Source organism: Merops nubicus, unplaced genomic scaffold (genome assembly GCF_000691845.1).
Source record: "Merops nubicus isolate BGI_N331 unplaced genomic scaffold, ASM69184v1 scaffold625, whole genome shotgun sequence".
Lineage (NCBI taxonomy): Eukaryota > Metazoa > Chordata > Aves > Coraciiformes > Meropidae > Merops > Merops nubicus.
Window position 1 is genome coordinate 15,268 of NW_008608787.1, and position 19,970 is coordinate 35,237.

At 40.6% G+C, this 19,970-nt stretch overlaps 1 protein-coding gene across 1 annotated transcript in view; it reads left to right on the forward strand.

Moving 5' to 3' along the window:
* Positions 1-7,455: 7,455 nt before the first annotated feature.
* The window catches only part of ABI1 (abl-interactor 1), a gene marked incomplete at its 5' end in the record, with an annotated part of 55,084 nt that continues 42,569 nt past the window's right edge, over positions 7,456-19,970 (forward strand). The window contains one exon of the mRNA XM_008940349.1: positions 7,456-7,623. Coding sequence (XP_008938597.1) covers positions 7,456-7,623 — 168 coding nt within the window. The remainder of the gene's footprint in view (positions 7,624-19,970) is intronic.

A 19,970-nucleotide genomic window follows, 5' to 3' on the forward strand; every position in this document is an offset into this window, starting at 1 on the left:
ATAATTTTGGATGTGTCTTGACCCTTGAGAGATGGAATAGGTGACTAGTCAATGTTTTTTGTCAAGATGAAAGAGATTGAAATTTGGCTTGTGGGCTATAGTATGGTTGCTGCAGTGGTGGTGATTGCCTTATCTGGTGCCTCGAATGCTTTATTGTGAAAGGTCTTTACCTGGGGAGAAGAGATTTCAAGTTCTACCAGTTCCTCTGCGTTTGGTATAGCTGAGCTAATGCATCTTATCTTGGAGAAACTCAGCAGAGGTAGGCCTCTTTATTGTGGGTGCTGGAGGGAAGTGCACACGAGTTGACTTGTAGATGGAGCATGGCTGTGTCTATTGAAGACTTCTGCCTCAGTAGGTTGGAAGATTTACTGTTTACTGAATGGACAGTAAATAATTTAATCACCCTGGTTTTAATTTCGGAGTTACCGCAGAGGGGAGGGATCTTGGCGTTTAGAACTCTTCTGAATGGTTAGGCATCCTTCTGTGCCGCCCCATCCTTAAATTCTTTTGTGCTCCTGGAACAACCAGTTATTTAAGTGTTTGAGAGCTTTGATACTTCTGTTAAACCCTACTTCTCCTTGTGTATAGAGAGACATGTGTTGGATGGTCTGTGCTATTTCTTCTTCTCACTGTTGGTAAAGGATTGACTGCCAGTCCCCTGGAGAGAAGGCCTTGGACAGCGGGTGGACATGTTCGTTGACTGCAGTGTGTTGCTACTAATAGCTTGCAAGCTATTTGGTAGTTAAAACTTTGAGCTTTCAACCTCCTTACCCCTGCTCACCTACCCTCCCCCCCAAAAAAAAATTCATGAATGGTAGAAAGGTACAATAAAATGATAAGTTATGGCAAATCACTTCAGTACAACACTTGAACATGTTTCTACTGCACATATTGTAGTACTGATATTTGTGTTGCAGAATTTTAGTTGAGATTTGCCTTGCGCTCTGAACATGTGGGTTTTTGGCTTTAGTTCAGCTTGGTGTGGAGACTGGGTTTGTCCTGTCATTTTATCAGGCTGTGCTTCTACCAAGTCCCTTCCTGTTCCTCATCCTGACATAAATTCTTTCTTTTTACATTTCCTGCAATTATTTTTACTGATGATAATAATGATATGAGTGGAAAAGCAGGTGATTCCAGTAGCAATACTACTGATGGGAGCTCATCTGGGATGGAGTATGTTGAAGGACAGTAGATGAAATGTACTGGTAACCTTGTGAAGTCTTCTCTTTGGTGCTGTGGGAGGATGTCTCTTGTGCTGGTATGTTGGGCAAAGGTTGAGCTTAAACTTCAGAACTAACTCCTGATGTCTTACTTTCATTTCCAGTAGGGGAATGAAGGTGCTGATCAGTGAGGAGCAATCTATGACTTGTAGGCAGGTAAATACCAGGCCTAGTATAGCTCAGTAGATATTGGGAAATACCTAGTGCTCATTGCCCTGAAGTAAATGCTAGCCTAATGCATTCCAGAGAGAATTTCTTCAATGAGATTGCCCTGCTGCATGAGCACAATAACCCTGTTCCAGAAGACAACTGACACATCTGATTCTTAACTCTGTCCTTACCTGCATGGCATGCATAGTGTAACCAACCCATTTGTTGCTTTTGAAGGTTAGTTTCCCCTGCCACTCTTGAATGATGTATAACCTGTAAGGCTGTATCTGTGATGAGGGAAACCCCAAATGCTCCCTGCTGAGTACCTGCTGGTGATAACCACAGCCTGTTTTGATCTCCTTGGATGGCTTCCCAGTAGGTAGTTGGCTCCTGAAAAGTTCTTCAGAATATAAACTTGTGGCACTTGCTGCTGTGACTTGCCAGTTTGACTTTCTTCTTTCATTTATATCTAATATTCTGAGGTAATAACTGTCAGTGACAGCCAAAAAGTTTACCATGATGCAGTGTGTTTACAAAGCAGGCGAACAAGCTTCATGAGCTGTGGATAAGAGGGAACCTGTACCCACAGATTACCCAGTTATTTCAGTATGGAGCTCCTCAATTATTTACAGTGATTTCTGGATTTACAGTTCTTAATGTTAAATGTGAATCAGACTTTTGGCTCAGTAGGTGACCATTATCTAGTGCATATGGAGTATTTAAACCATTGGAAGACAGTACCGCAGCTTGGATGTGGAATACTCAAAGGCAAATATACATTGTGAAGAGTTCAGAAATGCCCAAGCCTTTTGCCATTATCGGTCGGAAGTAACAAATAGACAAGTTTTGAATTATTAAAAGCCTTAGCAGATCAATGAAGCAGCATCTACAAGCTCATAGATGCATCCAGAAATGCCACATAATGTTAGGAGGTCTTGCTCTAGTGAGGTTTGAGCGCTTCTTTTTTCTGAGGGGAAGCCACTTCTCAGAAATTCGTTCCTTCCACCTTGCAGCATCCCCAGCTAGTTCTCGGGGAGTTCGAGTGCTCTTACCTAGGAGTCTCCAAGCCGCTGCCTTGGTGTACATCTTCACCATTCTACAAGAAGTATTTCCAGCTGACTTGAAAAGTGAGGTGCTGTATTGGGGGTTCTCAACCTTTCCTTCACCATGGACCTGCTTTAAATACCTTTTGTGGCTGTGCACCACCAAGACTTAATTCAAGATGTAAAGCACTAGACCGCATCAAATATTTATTTCAATTTTCTCATGAAAGCTCTTCAAATTTTGAGAGAAGAGGGAAGCACAGTTTCAGAGCACCACCTGTGGATATTTCTTGAGCTTATTGTCTTCTGTGGACCAGATCAAATATTTCCAGGCTGGAAGTTCCCCACGCTTGCTTTAGGCCTTCATGGACCTCCTCTGGTGACATCATGCCCACCCAGGGGTCTGTGGACCACAGGTTGAGAACCATTATGTAGATTATAGCTTACAAGCTAAAAGTTGTGTCTGGGAATTTTTTGCTGAAGTTTTTTTTTTTTCTTTTTGTTTTGTTTTTTAGTAAAACTTCATTCTTAAGTTATCTGGAACCAGATCTCTGAGGTAAACGGCAAGTGAAGCAGCAGAACTTTGAAACCTCAACTGTAGTATCTGTTTTACCAGGAAGTATACATTCTGTGAATGCTAATAATAACAGATTTCTAAAGCCATGTGGCAACTGATTGTAGTAATCCTAGTTTTTTTCTCTAATCAATTAATGGAAAGTAGAAGTCTTCTTAAAAAAGACGGCAAAACTCCAAAGTATTCTCTTATATATCCTTGTGAAGCAAAGACAAATGTTCTGCACTGTTGGATTCATTAGATGTCTGTGAGCAATAACAGCAAAGGCATATAAAGCTGTTCCTGTAGCATAATTGCTGAAAGAGATCCAGCCCTTGAACAGAATGCCAAGCATCTCAACAGGTATTGGGCACGGAATAATTAACAGCTCTGTTTACCTTAGTGATTATTGGGCTGCTTTAGGGCAGTGCTCTTTGAGTAGTTTTTTTCTGGAAGGGCTTTTCTGTGCTTGAGTTTGCACATATTCCAACAGTTGAAGATGAAGGATGTGGCGCAACACAAGCTATATACTGAGAAGACAAATTAATTTGTTTCTTCTGGGGCAGCCAGTCTTGATGTGATCTTATGAGCTGCTTTCTGACCTTTGTCAAATGGAGCCAGTTCTGCTGGCAGGGCATATGTCTTACAAGGGTTTCCAAACAAAGTGAATGGAACTGAAGTGGAAAGAGGGAAAAAAAAGACATTGGAGAACAGACAAGGAGGGTGTGGACTGGTGTGCTTGCCACAGAAAATTTGGCTTCTGAAGGTGCTTTGCAGTGTGAGCTGATGTGATTTTTTTTTTTTTTTTTTTTTTTTTTTGAGGAAGCTCTTACATGTAGCTGTGTGCTCCATGAATTAGAAGATGGTGGGAATTATCTGAGAAAGATGGGTGGGCAGATGGTTTGAACAGAGCACAGACACTGTTGTGGGGATGTGTCTATGTGGGTGGCATTTTGAAGAGGGGAAGAAAAAGTTGACTGAGTATGCAGCTTGTAAAGATCAGCTGCTGAATGGACAGGTTCTTCATCTTTTAACTTTGATATGTTTCTGAACTGAAGATTCAGTAAGTAAGCCCCTACTCTCTTCACTGTGGCAATTGCTTATGTGCGGAATCAGTTTTGACTTGACTATTCTGTAAACTTTTCAAAGAAGTATTGTGATAGAAGTTTGAATTTGAAAAAAATAGACATGATTTGCAGTGTGGAATGCCGTATGAGTTTAACTGTCTCTTTATGTATCTATGTATCTATAGCAGAACTTTCTTTTTTAGTATTAAAGCTAGTTATGTGAAAGAAATTTCAAACTATAATTTTGCTGTAGTAACATGATTGTTGAAGGGTAAACTAGGGTTACAGGTAGGAGCTTATTTTAAGAGGGAGACTTCAAAACCTGTGGTGTTCTGGATTTAAAGAATATTCACTTTACTATTAAAGGACCCTCAAGCTTCCATTTATATCAAGGGCTACTGAAGAAACTGATATCTTTGAAGGCTTTAATGTGAGATCATAAAGTAATTCTGATCTATTAGAAAAACAAGTCAGGCGACAGCCTTTTTACTGTACTGACTTTAATTTTGAATAGTTAACGTATAGCTAATGTATTGTACTAAATTTGGAGGCATGTAAACATGTACATTATTAGTTTTTGCTTAAAGAGGGAGGTTAAAGTAACAGTTGAAGAGTGTTGGAAATCCCAACTCCCTCCTGGTGCTGCCACATAGGTCTTGGCTTCTCCCTTTCCTCTCCCTTTTTGCTGTGAAGCTTTTTTCTGGCTGTGAAGCTTTTACCTTACACCTTGCAAATGCCAGCAGTTCTAATTAAAAAATGCAAAAGACTATGTAGAACCATAGAAACACTAAGGTTGAAAAGGACCTGTAAGATCTTCAAGTCCAACCATCAACCCAGCACTACCATGACCACCAAACAATGTCCTGAAGTAAATGTGTCAAGTTCTAACATAAACTGTTAAACTTCAAACTGAAATTGCCTGAATTATCTGCAAAGCATGAAAGTGTTTCTAACTTAATTCTGCTAGGACATGGAGTAGGGTCCACTTAGCAACTATGTTCATCTAATGCTGCTACCACATTAGTCATTAGTGAATAACTGAAAATGAATAACTAAAAAGTTAGGTGCTTAGGCAAATGAGGGCAAGGCACTTGATCAACAAATCATTGGAGAAGAAAAGAAACTTTTTATAGAATGAAATTTTCTCATTTGACAACACTTGGCAATTGAGTGCTGTGGTTTTAACCTGCTAGTGTTCAGCCTGCGGTTTAGTTGAAACTTTGTAATAGGAAGACTGCTTGAATAAAGGCTACAGATCTACACTTGAATTTATAGAAAATGAGAATTGTGTTGACTGCAGGCTTACTGACTGTATCTGGTTCATAAAAATCTTATTTCAGATATTACTGAAGCTGCTACCTGCATTTTCACAATTGTCCAGTGGTAGACGTTCAAGTATAAATCATCAGTTGTTTTCTTTATGCTCCAGCTCAGTAGGATGGTGGGTTTTTTTAAAGTCACTGCTAGTGACATTTTGAAGTTGAAAATACTTCTTTGGGAAGACAGGGTGCTTTGGGAAACTTGCTTTTTGAACCTTCAGTATTGTTTTACAGACACTTCATCACCAAAGTTGTTCTAAAGAAGCAAAATTACTCTTACTAATGTTTTCTGACAGCTAGAAATGTCAATATTCTTTTTAGGTGAAAGGTAGCTTTGTTTTCATTTGGAAATATATATATTTTTTTTTTAAAAAAGTGTTTTGTGTAATGTGGGATTAGTACATGCACTAGCTGGTTTACCTTTTAGTGACAGATTGCATTAGACTGTTCTTGCTGCTTCAAGCTCTGGACGGCACCTGTGTTCTAGTGTCAAAACACTGCTAGGAATGTTAATCATGACTATGAACAAATTTCCTGGATTGGCAGGGGGGGATGAGGGGGTGTTATTCACTCTAGTTTAAAAACGTTAGTGAAAAGATAGCCTAGCATAGCTTGTGTTGTAGTATTTAGGTCATGCTGCAACTCTATAATGTATATAACCACGTAGCCTTCTGGTTTTCTCCTTAAAGCAAGAGAGACAAGAAGAAGTCCTTAATAGCTGTTGTATCTTTCCATACTTTTTAAGTCGAAGGCATATTCAACACTTGTGGATGTTAAACTAAAATATTGAGGTGAAGAAGTAAGAGGATTTAAGAATAAATGAGTGCATGGAAACTCAAAAATACAAGGCTCAGTTGACTTCATACTTAATACTGTAGCTGCATACAACATTGATTTCTCTGAGTGACACTCGACACTTAAAAAAAATAGACAGAAGTCTAGTTGGAAGGGGCTGCTAATATGAACCTTTCCTTTTGCTTGCTAAGATCAACTGACTGTTCCACAAATAAAATGAGGAAGAAACCATGCTAGCACTGAGTCATCATGTACTGCAAATCCTTCCTTATGCAATGCACCTTTCCTACAATGGGAACAAAAGAGAATTCTAGGTAGCTGCAGTTTACAATTTGAGTAACAGATGAAGTACTTGGCCTCCACTATCTATGGTACAGGGAGCACTTCAGAGTGGCATGTGGGTGTATTGTCCAGGTGGAGATGGTGTTGGTACCTCCTGTCCTGCCAGTGAGAAGAGACTTACTTGGGCTGTGTGATTCAAGTCATGTAAGCAGCTGCTAATCTTGTATAGTAACCTGCCCTTTGAGTAGGGAGCAGTGCCTCAGGACAGATTGAGGACTTTACCTTAGGAAGGTGTGGCTTCAGTGGGCAAGTGATCCTCTCCTTATATTTTTGCTCTTTGTGAGGAAGCTGCGCTCCTTTCTGACACCTCCAAATAGGTGTGTGTTCTCAGTCAGTGGTGAACTTTCTCAGCTGTCAAGGACGGTTTATTAAGCTTTTATGTGAGGAGGGATAATTTCACGAATACTCTTGCATGCAGGAGCCCTCTGTGCATGCTATCCTGATGCTCTATTCACCCTTCTCCTGGGCTGTGGGAGTAGTAGGCAGCATAGCTAGAGAGTTGGCTTTGCTGGGTGGCATATGCAGCAGGGGATGCTCAACTGTAGGAAAATACTTTTCCTGTCTTTAATTGGCCTGGGCTGCATGACCTCTTAAGAGATTGTGAATGCTGTGTTTCGGTGCTTGTGGGGAGTTGGAGGCTTTCTGGGAAATGAAGGATTGCATGGGCTTCAGAAACTCAGCTTCAACAAATCACAATAGCGTTGTTTTTTTCTGCTGAATTGTTTATTGGCATGTGATTTTATTATAGTTAAATATTTTTCATGTTCTCTATCTGCTTCTTATTATTGAAAATTTTTGGAATGTAGATGGAGATTGAGTACTTTTACTGCACAGTCAGATCTTCTTGATTATATGTTCTCCTAAATATAGGTTGTATTTTTGTTCCTGTCCCCGTCCCCTTCCCCCCCTTTTCCCCCCCCAGCTTTTCCTGGCCTTAAGCAAACTTCTTGTTCTTTTGCCTTACAGGCTCCAGATAAAAGGAAAGCATTAGAAGAGACCAAAGCCTACACAACTCAATCCCTAGCCAGTGTTGCTTATCAGATCAATGCACTGGCCAACAATGTATTACAACTGCTGGACATCCAAGCATCCCAGCTACGGAGGATGGAGTCCTCCATCAACCATATCTCCCAGGTAATCTTTTTTTAATACAGGACAGACAACACTGAAGGACACATTGTCTTCTCTCTTGTATTATTGATCTGGATAGTTTACGTTGACTTTGAATTCTCTGAGTAATATGATAGAAAATGCTAAGGCTTTTTTATTTTAATATTTATGAAAGCTATTTTGTGCTAGAGGTTATGACTGAAATAAAACAGTTCCTTTATCAGTAAGCACTGGGATTGTATTTGGTTTAAAGCAGGAATTACTTATTAGGATTCCAAGATCTGAAGCTGCAGCTGGGGGAGAGGTAAAGAGAAGGATTGTGTTTCCAAAGGAAATCCAGATAGAAGTACCATATGAGTGATGGTATTTTATTCAGTGTTGCAACATATGAAATAATCTCATTTGTTTTCGTAGCCTTGCAGGATGTAATTTCATGGGTTGTGCAGGGAGGGCTTTGTATGCTGCCACTACCTGTTCAAGCTAAACTCTTTCCAAGCCAAGGCAGTCGGATGAGTGAGCTGACCTGACTTGCACTGTGACTGCAGTATTGCTAAGCTGATACAGGGGAGACGTGGAAACAGATGACGGGACAGAACAGACCTGTCCCTGTCAGTGTCAGCCTGTGTTCCTCTGGCTGAAGCTGCACCCTGGCTGGCTGCTGAGTGGCGAGTGGGAGTGCTGCTGCCTGCCTTGTGCCTGATATGGCACTGGTCTGAGTATATACAGTAATTTATATACAGGTAATTTAAAAAGTACCTGCCACTGAAACAGGCAAGTGGGAGGAAGTACTATTGCTGTAGATGTTTATTGTTCTGTCAAGTATTCAAAGATTTCCTTATGCTAGGACTGTGACTGCCTCTGAAGAAATGTATGCATAAAGGACTGAACCTACAGGCTTTCCCAAGCATTGGATGCCCTTTTATACTGAGCATCTCTTTTCTTATGTGTTTCAGAGCTTTGTGTTTGTGAAGTCGTCATTGCTAAATTCTCATTGGCCCACTGATATGACTAACTATGGAAAAAGCCAAAATGTTTGATAGTAGCACAAAAGGTGTTAACCCTCTGTACTGTTTGGTGCCTGAGTTGAAGGCACTATGCTGAAAGCTGTTGAGTCACCTGATACATGAACTGTTTGCTAAGGACTGTGAACAATTGGTGCTTTGTAGAGCTTTTGAGGAGTGTTTAGCAAGGTCACTTGCTTGTAGTTTCTGTCCTTGTTGGTCTTTCCTGAAACTAATCCTTGCTTATAAATAAACCTCTGCAGACTCGTTTTGCGGAATAACTGGATACAGATAATGTACAAATACTAACTAGCTCAGCTGTTTGCTTTAAAATGTTTCTGCTGAAATGCTTCAACCATGTATATTAAACCTGCTATGCAGTTGCTTTGATAGACTGTTTCTGAATTCTCCAGGGTCTCCAGAGTGTCTTTCCCCATGCTTATATCGGTTGTGATTCATGCCACTAAAGCACAGAGATAAACATATTCTCAAAATGGAATTCTTCTCCATAAAAAAAAGTATTGCCTGGAAACAGATCCAAGTCATTGCCAGTCAACTACTCAGTTTTGGGTTTTGCAACATAGAGCAGCCATCTGTGAAATAAGGTACAATTTCATAGCTTTTCTGATTAAAATGCTGTTCTTCATTCTATGGAAGAAAATGCTGTGGCTCTTCTGACCTGTAGACTAAAAAAAAACCTACTGTGTTTCAGTTCTCTGTGCATGTTTTCCAGAATGAGCAGGCTACATGTATGGATAGCTAATTTTGGTTAGGAGGCATTCAGTATTTTTCCTATCTATTTACCTTCTTCACTGGAAAATGAAATCCTAAAAAGTTAGGTGATGAAGTGCTGTCTTATATTCTTGTTACTGGGTCTTAATTTTACAGATGGGAAGGTTGCTTGCTTTTATAGGAAAAGAATTAATTCAACTTTGGCTTCTTGCTGAGAGCAGGGAGGCGTCCCATGAGGATTCACACTGTGGTGAGGGAGTGCTTCTCAGTGAACAGCTCCAGCAGTGGCTTTCACATAGCAGCCAGAGCAAAAGCCTGCCCAGCTGCATCTATATTTTCTGCAGGCATATTTGTCTTTCAGCTGTAATGTGCGAGTCTGGAGTGATCTGCCACTGTAAATAATTATTTACTACACCCGATATGCAGAGCTGTGCACATACAGATGAGCTCTTGGCTGAAACTCTTGATATTGACTTTGAGCTTTGCCAAGCTAGCTTGACCTTTCCAAGCTGCTCTGATATGGCAGAGACTAGATCACTCTCCTGGAGAAGTTTGCAAACCCTTCTGGTGTAAGAGACCCTACTCATTCTGTTAGGCAAGACTTGGAGGGGAAGATATCAAGTCTGTACTTTGGACCAATGTGAGCATCAAGGCTTTGCTAAAGGCATTAAGGTTAGCAAATGTAGTGCCCAAGAAGGGACAGAAGGAGCTTCCAGGGAGCTACAAGCCTGTCAGGTTGACCTCAGTGCCAGGGAAGGTTATGGAGGAGATCATCTTGAGTGCCATCACATGGCACATACAGGACAACCAGGTGATCAGGCCCAGTCAGTGTGGGTTTATGAAAGGCAGGTCCTACTTGACTAACCTGATTTCCTTCTATGACAAGATGATCCACTTGGTGGATGAGGGAAATGCTGTGACTGTTGTCTATCTGGACTTCAGTAAAGCCTTTGACACTGTCTCCCACAGCATTCTACTGGACGAACTGGCTGCTCATGACTTCGATGGGTGTATGCTTGGCTGGATAAAACACTGGCTGGATGGCCAAGCTCAAAGAGTGGTGGTGAATGGAATTAAATCCACTTGGCAGCCAGTCACTAGTGGTGTTCCCCAGGGCTCAGTACTGGGGCCTGTTCTCTTCTATAGCTTTTCCAGTCGTCCGGATGAGGGGATTGAGTGCATCCTCAGTAAATTGGCAGACACCAAGTTGAACAGGAGTGTTGGTCTGCTTCAGGGTAGCTAGAGGGATCTGGACAGGCTGGATCATTGGACTGAGGCCAATTGTATGAGGTTCAGCAAGGTGAGGTGCTGGGTCCTTCATCTGGGTCACAACAACTCCAGGCAATGCTACAGGCTCAGGAATCAGTGACTTGAAAGATGTCCAGTGGAAAAGGATCTGGGGGCATTGGTCAACAGCTGGCTAAATATGAGCCAGCAGTGTGCCCAGGTGGCCAAGGGGGCCAAATAGCATGCTAGCTTGTCTCAGAAGCAGTCTGGCCAGCAGAACTAGAGTGGTTGTCCCCCTGTACTTGGCACTGGTGAGGCCACACCTCAAATACTGTGTTCAGATTCTTACTATAAGAAATGCATTGAGGTGCTGGATTTTGTCCAATGGACAACAAAGCTAGTGAAAGGTCTAGAGAACAAGACTTAAGAGTGACTTAGCAGACTGGGGTTGTTTAGCCTGCGGAAAGGGAGGCTCAGGGGAGACCTCATTGCTCTCTAAAAGTAACTGAAAGGAGGCTGTGGCAAGGTGTGGGTCATTCTATTCTCTCAAGTAACAAGTGACAAGACAAGAGAAATGGCCTCAAGTTGCACCAGGGGAGATTAGATTGGACATTAGAAAAAATTTCTTCACTCTACGAGTTGTCAAGTATTGTAACAAGCTGCCCAGGGAAGTGGTTGAGTCACAATCCCTCAACATATTTAAAGTATGTGTGGTTGTGGTGCTCTGGGACGTGGTTTAGTGGTGGGCTTGCAGGTGTTTGGTTTATGGTTGGACTTGTAATGATCTTAATCACCAACCTAAATGGTTCTGTGACTCTCTATGTATTTCTGAACTTCATACTACAAGCTTTCTGTTGCAGTCCCAGTTATATTGCGTATTTTTGTCATTTCCTATTTGGAGTTCCAGTTTGTATTTTCTTTGAAAATGGCTGTACTTAGAAGGGAAATTTCAGGTGTGAGTTGAGCAAGTTTTGGTCTAAGCAGATGTGAAAGCAGATATAGCCTGAGTGCTGCACTGCTAGAGTTCCCTATGTGACAGTGGTGTAAAACAGGCCACAGAGGAAGGACTTGAGCCTCATGTGGTTTCTGGCAGTCACTACCAACTTGTCCATCCATAGGTGCTAGGTAGTAGCAGGGCAGCAGTTCTGCTGTGATATAGGTTTCCTCCAGTTTCAGCAACAAAGAATAAATTTTCCTTGAAGAATATTAAACAGCAATGGCCAGGTGTTTTGCTTTGTAACATATGAAGTGTAATGTCTGGAATAGGCAATGTGTTCTTCTGTAGCAATTTTTAGGTAAATGAGTGGATGCATGAACTGGGCAGTGAAAGGAGAAGCTGCCTGCAATGAGAGTCACCAGGCAGGACCTTGGACATTGAGGTGAGGAAGGAATGAAGAATGCAGCACTCAGTGTATGATGTTTCTTAAGGTGTGCTGCAACTAAATAAACCCAGGATTTTTTCATGTACCCTGATGATGAATAAAGCAAGATGCACTGTATATTTGTGCTCTGAATGCAGCTTATGCTTAATTTTTATTTTCTATGTGTATTAAATGAGTTTAAACTACAAACTAGAATTTCATGTTGTTCCTTTGTGCTATTCTTGCATATATCCCTGAGCCAATGAGTTAATTCTTTAAAAAAGAAAATTAAAAAATCCTCTCATATCTCTCCCTTTATTCTGAAAATCAATGTCTTTTAGTAGATGAATTAAAAATTTGGTTCTTCAGAGCTTGAATATTTGACAAGGGAAAACTATTCCTCTAGAAATTTGGAGCTGTGTTCTTATAGCTCTTTTTACGGTTTCTTGGTTGTTCTTCCCTCTTCCCTTCCTTTTGTAAACAAGAGCTGACTTAAGCATGGACTTCAAAATAATTTTTTTTTTTTTTTTTTTTTGCTGCTTCCCTTCCACACACTTCAAGAGAATGAAGACAGGACAGCCACATGTGTCAGAGGAGAGAGAGAGAGAGGTTGACAGGGACGTCCTTGTTTACTGTGTCAAAACTGAAAAATGTAACAGAGTCAGTGCTCACGTTTATGTCAGAGCAGCTGCAGTACTGGGTGTAGCAACTATTTTTTTTTTTTTCCCCTGGACATAAACAGTTTTTAAATAGCTCAGTATTTCAGTTCATGCCTCTCGAAGCATGAAGTAAGCCATAGACTCATTTTTAAGAAATGATGATTTGTACCAGGAAACACTGCACCCCTTAAATGTTCAGTGTTAATATTTTCTTTGGTGTCTGAAGCTTTTCCTCCAATGCAAAATAGGGACTAATAGAAAGCAATATATTGTGAAAGCATAACTCAGGGGAAAAAAGCATTTTTTGTCACCATTAAATGTTAGAAGCTTTTAGAACAACAACAAAAAAAATTAAAGAAATTAATTCAGGAATTTTGTTTCAAAGAATCTTTCCTGTCACCATCCATGTCTGATTCATTGAATATGTAATGCAAATACAGCTAGCAAGCAGAAAGCCACATGCCTTCTGGTTCTGTCATATGGTTGTCTAGCTGAAGTCAGGGGCGATAATGAAATACACAGTGACCTTTTTTGTAGTACTTCTGAAACTTCCAGCTGTAGCTGCTGTTGAATCACACAAACACACCACCCCTCTATCCCCAAATACTAAGGCCTTTTCCATTTGAGTGAGCAACCGGTCAGGACTGATGTGGATTATGTTTCAGAGAAGCTGTAATGAAGATCTTCTGGGGCTTGAAGGGGCGAGCTCCTGTGTAGCAGCAAGCTGAGAACACAATAACTGGTGTTTGATGCCAGGGAAGAAGAGCACAAGAACTTTTAGGTGCTCAGCCAGTCTCTCATGTTAGAGCGCCATAAGGCAGTGCACATACAGTGGGGACTCGTGAGCTTGTGGGAAAGAGCTTTCTCTGAGTGTATGTGACTGTCTGTCCTTTCAATTAACATGATACTGCATTCATGGATTGTGGTATATGATCATAATAGTTCAAATTCGTCTTTTAAAGCCAAGAAGTAGAATGAGGGTAGAAGATGTGGCAAATTGTCTGCTGATGAATGTGGGTGGTCATACCTAGGGATTGCGGAATCTAAACTGGGAAAGGTGATTCATATGCTGAAGGACAGAGCTTCAGTGCAGAGGAACTTTGAGAAACTAGAGGATTGAGCCAGCAAAAACTTTGGGAAACTGGGCAAGGTGCAAGGCCCTGTACCTGAGGTGGAATAACCTTATACATTTGTATGTGCTGGGAGGTGACTCTGAGTAACTGTCATGCTTGAAAAGAGCTGGTGTACTCTTAAAAAGAGCTCCAGCTCATGCTGGAGCGTGAGCCACCAACACAAGGTCATCTGATACGTGAAAGTGTGAGAAGGCTACACTGGGAAGAGCATGGCTGACAGGGGAAGGGCGGTGATTAGCACTTGTGTTGCAGTGATGAAGGCTTCACCTGGAGTGCAGAGAGGGATGCTGAAATGGTCAGGGGTGTGGAGCATGCAGCGCGCAAGGAGTGGCGCTTGTTTAGTCTGACAAAGAGGAAACAAAACTGTGATATAATGGTAGCCTACAGATACTAAAGTCTGCCTCTGTCATCTTTGCACTTAGTCTTTCTGTTGGTAGTGACAGTGTGATGTTGAACATTTAGCCACAAGTTGTAGCTTGTCAGGTTAGTACATGAAGTTGTGAAAATCCTTAATTTTTTGGAGTATAGTGCAACACTGGAACAGGTTACCATCTGGTGTCACTCTTCTCAGTGTTACACTGCAGTAGCTGGATATATCCTAAAAGCTGACTTTGTGTCCTTCCAAGTGCCAGGAACTAAATGGTGAGGGTGGAGACAATTACAAAGTCAGAGGAGAAACTGCCACTCATGTCTACAAATTCTTGTAAGCCCAGCTTTCGTAGAAACTTTATTTTCTGCACATCCAAATGTGTGTGAAGAGACCAAGTGTTTCTGCAGGAACTAGGGCATCATCTAATGTTGCATGCATGTGAAAGATGTTTTCTCTCTGGTTCTATTGGACTGTCCTTGCTTGTCAGCAGAGACAAATATTCTAAATATGGTGAAGTAATTTGCATCTTTTGTTTAAATTAACTTTTGCCCTGAGTGACATTCACTTTCCTAATAAAGTGCTGACAGTTATCTCTGTGGTCTTTGCTTTACATCATGTTCTTCCTGTGCTCTCTGTGATAGAAGCCAAGGTTCCAAGAAGTTGTACTGTGCTTGCTCTGGTTATCTGTATGCTTATGGTAATTATTGTTAACTTTGTGCATATCAGCTTCTACATGGTATGTCTAAATTGCTCAGAATGTTGTGTAACATGTAAGGGTTGCCTTGTCAGCTGTTCTGTTGAGAAATTCCCTTCATGACCACAAATGAATACACATAGGATCTGTCTGTAATTCCTGTGCAGTTCAGCTGATGCAGTCAAAAAAACCCCCAACACATAACCAACAAAAAGAATCAAAAGAAACCAAAATAAAACCCCACCCATGATAAGTATACCTGTGGGAGAGCAACCAAAGCTGTCAGCCATTGCTTTGAAGGAGAAGAATAAACTGAACTGGAAACTTTTTTATATCCTGTCATTCTTTATTCCCACTTGCTTTTTTGTGTGTGAATACAGTATTTGAACATGGTTTTGGGGAATGGAGAAGTTGCTAACTTTAATAGCCATTGACTGTAATGAATACCTTCATATACCGATTCCCGTTCCACAGCCTGGTAGAAGGGCAGCCTGAATGCATAGTTGTCAGTGTGTTTAAGACCATTAAAACCTCCTTTCTGCTGAATGGTTGTTTGGCTGTAAGCTCTAGATACCTCATTAAATACTAAATTAAGAGGCCTGATACAGCCTCTTGTTTTCTGAAATCAAAGCCAAAAAATCCCAGGACTGTGAACATTACTCTGAAAGGCCTCTTTGATAATTTTGTGATGGAGTCAAAGTTGTTTGTGCAATTTTTCTTTTTTTAATGAAAACCTGTCATTTCTGGAAGATATACCACATAAATGAAATGCATCACTAACCTGATGTAGAGTCATATATTGGACTTTTCAAGGAGTCTTTTTTTGTTTGCTTTCCTTCAGATGCATCTGGTTAGATTGTTGCCTGGAATTAATTTTTGATCTATTTCAAGTCTCAATAAATCAGCAGTCTTCACATGTGAATAGCTGCTCCTGTTTTATACTGAATTAGGGTTTTTGTATCTCTATCAGTGTTTTAGTGGCAAAAGGAAATGCAGTGTATGAGGTGATGGTTATAAGAACGTTGTGTGTATTACAGCAGCAGTAAACCAGCTACCAAAGCATTAAGTTGATCAGCGTATTTGTGCCATCCAGTGCAGCTATTTGGGACGTCAGTTTTCATGGTAGCTGACTGTATTTGAGGAAGAGGAGGGAAAAGGCAGGTGGAAGCTCGTTGTGGAGCAGATGACTCTTGGTTGTACTGCATCACCAAAACTACCCTTCCTCATAGTCTGTCACTCGGGCACATGAAGATGTGAAGCTGGGCAACTAGGGCTGGGCTTGTGCTCTGCAGTGGGGAATTGCTTGGTGCTTTCTGCTGGCTGGTTTTATTAGGGATCACCTAAGTACTTAGTTAATGTTGTTGGGGAGATGGAAAACCAAGTAATGGTTCATACGAGTATTTTACTAGCCAGCACTAACATTGTGCCACTCTTTATACTGCTGCTGGTTTGACTATTGTCTTTACTAGCAGCCTTTTGGGACCCATTAGTATCTGTTATGCATGTCTTATAAAAGCCCCCTTACAGGTTGTTTACATGCAGCGAACAAACTCTTTTTATCAGTTCATGGAAGCTATATGAATGACATATTAGTTGCCCTTCTAAAGCTGGGCCACCTTCTGTTCTTTCATTGTAACTTTGAAAAAGTGTGTGTGAAGTGTGGAAATCTATATGACTGTGTTAATCCTGTTGGGCACTTCCCATGTGGCTGCTGTGCCTGGGTGTCTGTCCCTTCCCCAACATCATCTGGGACAGCATGGCCTGCATCACTGGGGCAGTCACAGAGCATGAAGTGAAAAGTTTCTCTTTATTGTAATGAAACAAAGTGTGTGTGAAATTGTGTTAATTTGTGGCTAAACACCTAAATAGAAGTAGGTTACCAGGAATATTATTTTTTTAAAAATTTATTCCACTGGAGAATATTGTTGATTTTTAACTGACCCTGCTGCTAGTGCCATCACAGAAGGGGCACTGTGGTGGTAGTGGACATAAAACTGTAGAATTATTTGATGGAATGATGTGCTGTATGTATTTTTTTTTTTTTTTTCTGAGAAAAATCAGAATAGGTTTTGGACTAGCATTTGGACTAGTCTGAGTGACAGCTAGTGGAGGCCATCATTTGCTTTTTCAGTCATTCCCATTTGGAACACTGGCTGTATATGTATAGAAGTAACTGCCATAAAAATATGTCTGCCTCTTCCTCAATTTCAAAAAATAGTTTACTAAAGCTGTCATTCTTCTTCTAATGTTCATTCCTGGTTCCAGAAAATAGTTAGATTATTTAATAATTTTGCCTAGTATTATGCCTAATTATATCTTATGGGCATGAAAATGTAAGTGGTACATGACCATAGAATTACAGATCTTACATTCTGCTTGCTTTCTCGTTGTGAATCTGCTAAATGCATATGACTTTTTCTTGAATCTACTCTTGTGTGGATGCTAGTGTGTGGTGGTTTTGTAGTTTTTCCTGTTCGTGGCCTAAAAGCACTTGTTCTTTCCTCTTACATGTTGTCCTGGAATGGTTATTTACAACGGATCCATCAGGACAATTCAGTGTGGTGTCACTCAGGGACTGAAGCATAGCTTGCTGTTTCTCTAACTGGCTTTTCTGATCCTTGATTGCAAGAGAAAAATAACATCTTATCAACCTGATCTTGCCATGTTATCTCAAATTCCTGTATGTGGCAAAACCAAGAGCAAGAAGGGTGTGATTAAAAGCTATAAGGCTTCTATACAAAGTAAGAACAAGTAGGATGGGGACCGTAGAATTAAAAGGGGTTACAATGGAAATATAAGATTTCTTCAGGAAAGGTCGGTTGGGCCATCTTTTGAAAATACAAGGAGGAGGAAGTATTGAATAATGACTGAAGTTTGATCATAGGAAATTCTACTTTCTTCATAAACTCAGTATGGGATTGTTTTTTTCTTCTTTTTCAGTTATGCTTTTGAACTGTGTTCAAAACTAGACTATATAAGGCTCCAGGATAAGCCTTCAAACCACAAATCAACCTTTAACTGACTGGAAAGGGGATAAATGTCATCTCTAGGAAGCTGATCCTTCTTTGTCCCTTTATAGGATTTCCTTACGTGTGTTGTTAAGTATCAGGCAAGAAGCAGCAATGGCCAGATGTAGTGCGAGACTAAAAGAGATGAGTTCTGCTGTGGATAAGGCTTGTCTCCTAAACTGGGCTGGAAAAAGTGTTACTGAAGTTTTTGAACAGCATATATGTGTTTTCTCTCCAGTAGCTGATAGGTAGAAAGCTAATAATGTGCCAGCTCATGTGGACTACCAGATTGTTTATTCCTCTTAATTAGAAGAAATTCAAGTACTACTTAAAATTGTATAATTTTAAAAAAAATAAACTTGCCTTGAAATTATGCAGTTTTTCTGCATGTGTCTCTTGGCAGATGAAACATGGTGTTTAGAGTGAAGGAACAGTAGAAATATTATTCCAGTGCTCCAACTCGGGGCACTTTTTGCCTGCTGTGGTGGTGAGTAAGGAGCTGAAGTAACTGAGAACAGTTGCCATTGGGAGGTGAAACCTAGAAGTCATACCAGAAATTTGCTATCTTCTTGTAATCATGGGTCATTAAGGTAAAGTGAGCAGTCCAGTCAAACAACCTGAAACAAGTTAGACTTTCTCAACTATCTAATCTCTTACCTGTGCCACTATTTGGATTTAGTTCCCTCATATCCCCTAAAATCTCATGTTAACAGACAGCACTGAGAGGGTTATAAGCCTGGAAGCTGATATGGGCCAGACCATACTTTTATTTTGTATGTTCTTCTCTGCACACTGACCGTAGTCTGTTTGCCACTTATGTATCACTGGTCTAGTTCCCTCCTTAACTGATCAATAATTGAGCATATCTGCTTCTGTGTTCATATTTATAGTGCTCATCCATGTGAGCTGTAGGCTTGTCTGTCAGTGCCTTTTTTTGACAGCAGCATGACAGCTGACTGCAGAAGTGCTTGTCCTTCATATACTAGAGTTTTGAAGCATCTCTGATGTAGTGGTAGCATTTTATGCTACTCTGGCATCTAGATGCTAAAACTGGAGGAGATAAATTCTGGGAGTGTTCATGGTGTTTTGGTTAAAAGAATGTATTTTTACCTTTTCTTATATCAGGCTGTGGCACAGTAATAAATAATAAAACTTCAGGAAGTGGTGAGTTTTCATAAGCTCTCACCGAGAGAAATTCAAGTTCAGTCACTTGGGATTTTACTGCTTTAAATATTCCTCCTGCAGTGCAGTGTACTTCCTGGCTGGGAGAGCGAATATCAAGCTTCAGTCCCAGTTAGCTTACTTCTTACTTCTAGACCTCCAGATGTGGGAGCAAAAGGAGCTTGGTGGAACCACAACTCCATGTTACTTGCATCTTACTTTCAGCTCAACATCTTTATGAAACTGTATTTCCCTGGGCTGCATGGAATGCGTAGTCCTTCAGTCAATGCAGAAACTCTTGAGAAATGCTGTCTACTGGAGCTGGCAAAATTACTTGGAATAAATGTATCTTAACACGTTTATTCTTTTGGAAATTATTTGGAAAACTTTTTTAAGACTGGTTTTCGTGAGAAATATTTGTCTCAAGTAAGATTGAGAGAATGTTGTTGACTGGTCATTAATGGGTGGTGACAGATCACCTGGTTTGATTTTTAAACGCATTGTCTAATCAGTAGAAACAGAATAAAGAAAATGTGGTGTGAATTTTTCCAAATGCTTCTTTAGGAAGTAGAGGTTCTGCAAACAATTATGTGACTGTAGCGAACATCCTGGAAAAAACAGATTGTGAGCAGTCTGCAGATCTTACTTGAATAGAGATACTTTTCTGTGTACTGTTCCCCTCCTGCCTGTTTGCCTAGGCTTCTTAATTGTGTTAGTTCTTAAAACAAGTACATAGTTGTTTACTTTAGCGATTTACTTCTGGGAGTAAATACTGTCTGTATTTCTGTATTGCTGAATTGATATATGCAATTTAAATCCAAAAAGTACATTGACCTCACTTGGGAGAAGACTTTACCCAAGCAGTGGGGAGGAGGCATGCCACAGAAGTTTGCACAGTTGTCTTTTTGTAGTCCATTAAAATGTGTCCTGACATACCCCTTTATCTCTCATGGAAATATTTTACTCCTCCCTGATGATGGTAGCTGTAGCAGTATACTGATCCCAGCCACCACCACTTCCACCCC